The sequence below is a fragment of the Dromiciops gliroides genome, chromosome 2 (assembly GCF_019393635.1).
Source record: "Dromiciops gliroides isolate mDroGli1 chromosome 2, mDroGli1.pri, whole genome shotgun sequence".
In the NCBI taxonomy this organism is placed as follows: domain Eukaryota; kingdom Metazoa; phylum Chordata; class Mammalia; order Microbiotheria; family Microbiotheriidae; genus Dromiciops; species Dromiciops gliroides.
The window spans coordinates 18,236,547-18,238,502 of record NC_057862.1 but is presented as its reverse complement, the minus strand read 5'-3'; the positions used below and the strand labels follow the sequence as shown (position 1 = coordinate 18,238,502).

At 42.2% G+C, this 1,956-nt stretch overlaps 1 protein-coding gene across 1 annotated transcript; it reads left to right on the top strand.

Moving 5' to 3' along the window:
- The first annotated feature begins 572 nt into the window (after window positions 1-572).
- Window positions 573-1,523, top strand: LOC122742009 (proteasome subunit beta type-7-like). The gene has a single exon (XM_043985962.1). It carries the CDS (start codon window positions 573-575, stop codon window positions 1,407-1,409), a length of 837 nt encoding a protein of 278 aa, XP_043841897.1. The 3' UTR covers window positions 1,410-1,523.
- The last annotated feature ends 433 nt before the right edge of the window (window positions 1,524-1,956 follow it).

The window sequence follows — 1,956 nt, the reverse complement described above, 5'->3', positions numbered from 1 at the left end:
ACCTAACAGTGGTAACCTAGTTAGTACTTTTTTTAAATACATAACTTATAGAATTAAATCATATTTACTCTGAAATATGCTTTTGTAGTGTCTGTACTGTATTGTAGTGTAGTACTCTTTCCCCAAACTACCATTTCCCAGAGAAAAGTGAACTATGAAGCCCTAAGGATTCTAGAGTAATCCTCAGAGGTTGGAGGCTTTTGTAATGCAATATTTGCAAAAATAAAAATTGCAATGTAATTCATGAACATCCATTTCACATGTTTCCCCAATATCATTTAATAGATGATATCTCCAAAATATGAATTTCTAATTAACATTAATTAGCTATCACAGAGGGAAATTGAAGAAGATATGACTGGGATGAAAGTCCAACAATATACTCACTCACCAACAAATAGATATGGAGCCTAGGAGAAAAAAGGGCTGAAGTTTAGAGAACTTATTTGGCAAAAGGGTAACTCCCAGCTCCTGGTAGGATGGATGTACTGTTTTCCCTTCTGGGAGTACTCATGAGGTAGCCCTCTGTAAAGAAATAAGTGTTGGGCCCCAGAAGTGCTCCCCAAGGAAAGATGGCGGCCGTCTCCATATGCCAGGCTTCGGTTGGCGGTTTCTCTTTCAATAACTGCTGCAGAAATGCCATCATTGAAGCTGAGTTTGGCAAAAAGGGCTATAAGCTTCCAACAGCTCGGAAGACAGGCACAACCATTGCTGGAGTGGTATACAAGGATGGCATAGTTCTTGGGGCAGATACAAGAGCAACAGAAGGAATGGTTGTTGCTGACAAGAACTGTTCAAAAATACATTTCATATCTCCTAATATCTATTGCTGTGGTGCTGGGACTGCAGCAGACACTGACATGACAACTCAGCTGATCTCTTCCAACTTGGAGCTTCATTCCCTTTCTACGGGATGTCTACCCAGAGTTGTTACAGCTAATGCTAATCGGATGCTTAAAAAGATGCTTTTTAGGTATCAAGGTTACATTGGTGCAGCCTTGGTTTTAGGAGGAATAGATGTTACTGGACCTCACCTTTACAGCATCTATCCTCATGGATCAACTGATAAATTGCCTTATGTCACCATGGGTTCTGGTTCTTTGGCGGCAATGGCTGTATTTGAAGATAAATTTAAACCAGACATGGAGGAGGAAGAAGCCAAGAAGCTAGTAAGTGAGGCCATCTCAGCTGGGATCTTCAATGACTTGGGATCTGGGAGCAACATAGATATATGTATTAGCAAGTCCAAGTTGGATTTCCTCTGTCCATTTGATATTCCCAACAAGAAGGGAAGCAGGTTTGGCAGGTATAAGTGTGAGAAAGGGACAACTGCTATTCTTACTGAGAAAGTCACTTCCCTGGAAATTGAAGTGCTGGATGTAAAAGTGCAGACAATGGACACTTCCTAAAAGGGTTTTGCTCATAGGCTCTGTTGAATCACAAGGTTTGGGGTTGCCCCAGGTCACCTTATGTAAGACAAACACATCACTAATAAACACGTGGTAATTATGTAAAAAAAAAAAGAAAGAAAGAATTGTTAATTGAGGTTTTTATGCCTCAGCACGCACTGGCCTGGGGCTCCGCAAACCGCATGGTGCTCCACCCACTGGTTGTAGCCATTGCCATGGCGCTGGCACCTCATGTCATCACCACTCGCTGATGCCTACCTGGGCCTGGCAAAATTATAATGATTGGAAGCCTAGTGAGGGCAGTCATGTGACTGTCAGAGTGGCCATCCCATTGGCTGGGGCGGGATGGGGTTTTCTGGGATTGGGGGAGGAGAATTGGGCATTCTAGGTAGAAGCTGGAAGGTAACTGATTCCTGGGCGATGGTATTTTCACAGGTTGTATAATTTCCCTTTCCCCATTTTATTTCCTTTCCCTTGATCCTACTGATCCTGTTTGTGTGTGTGTATGTGTTTTTAAGTTCGTCCTTGTTAAAATAAATCCTGTTCT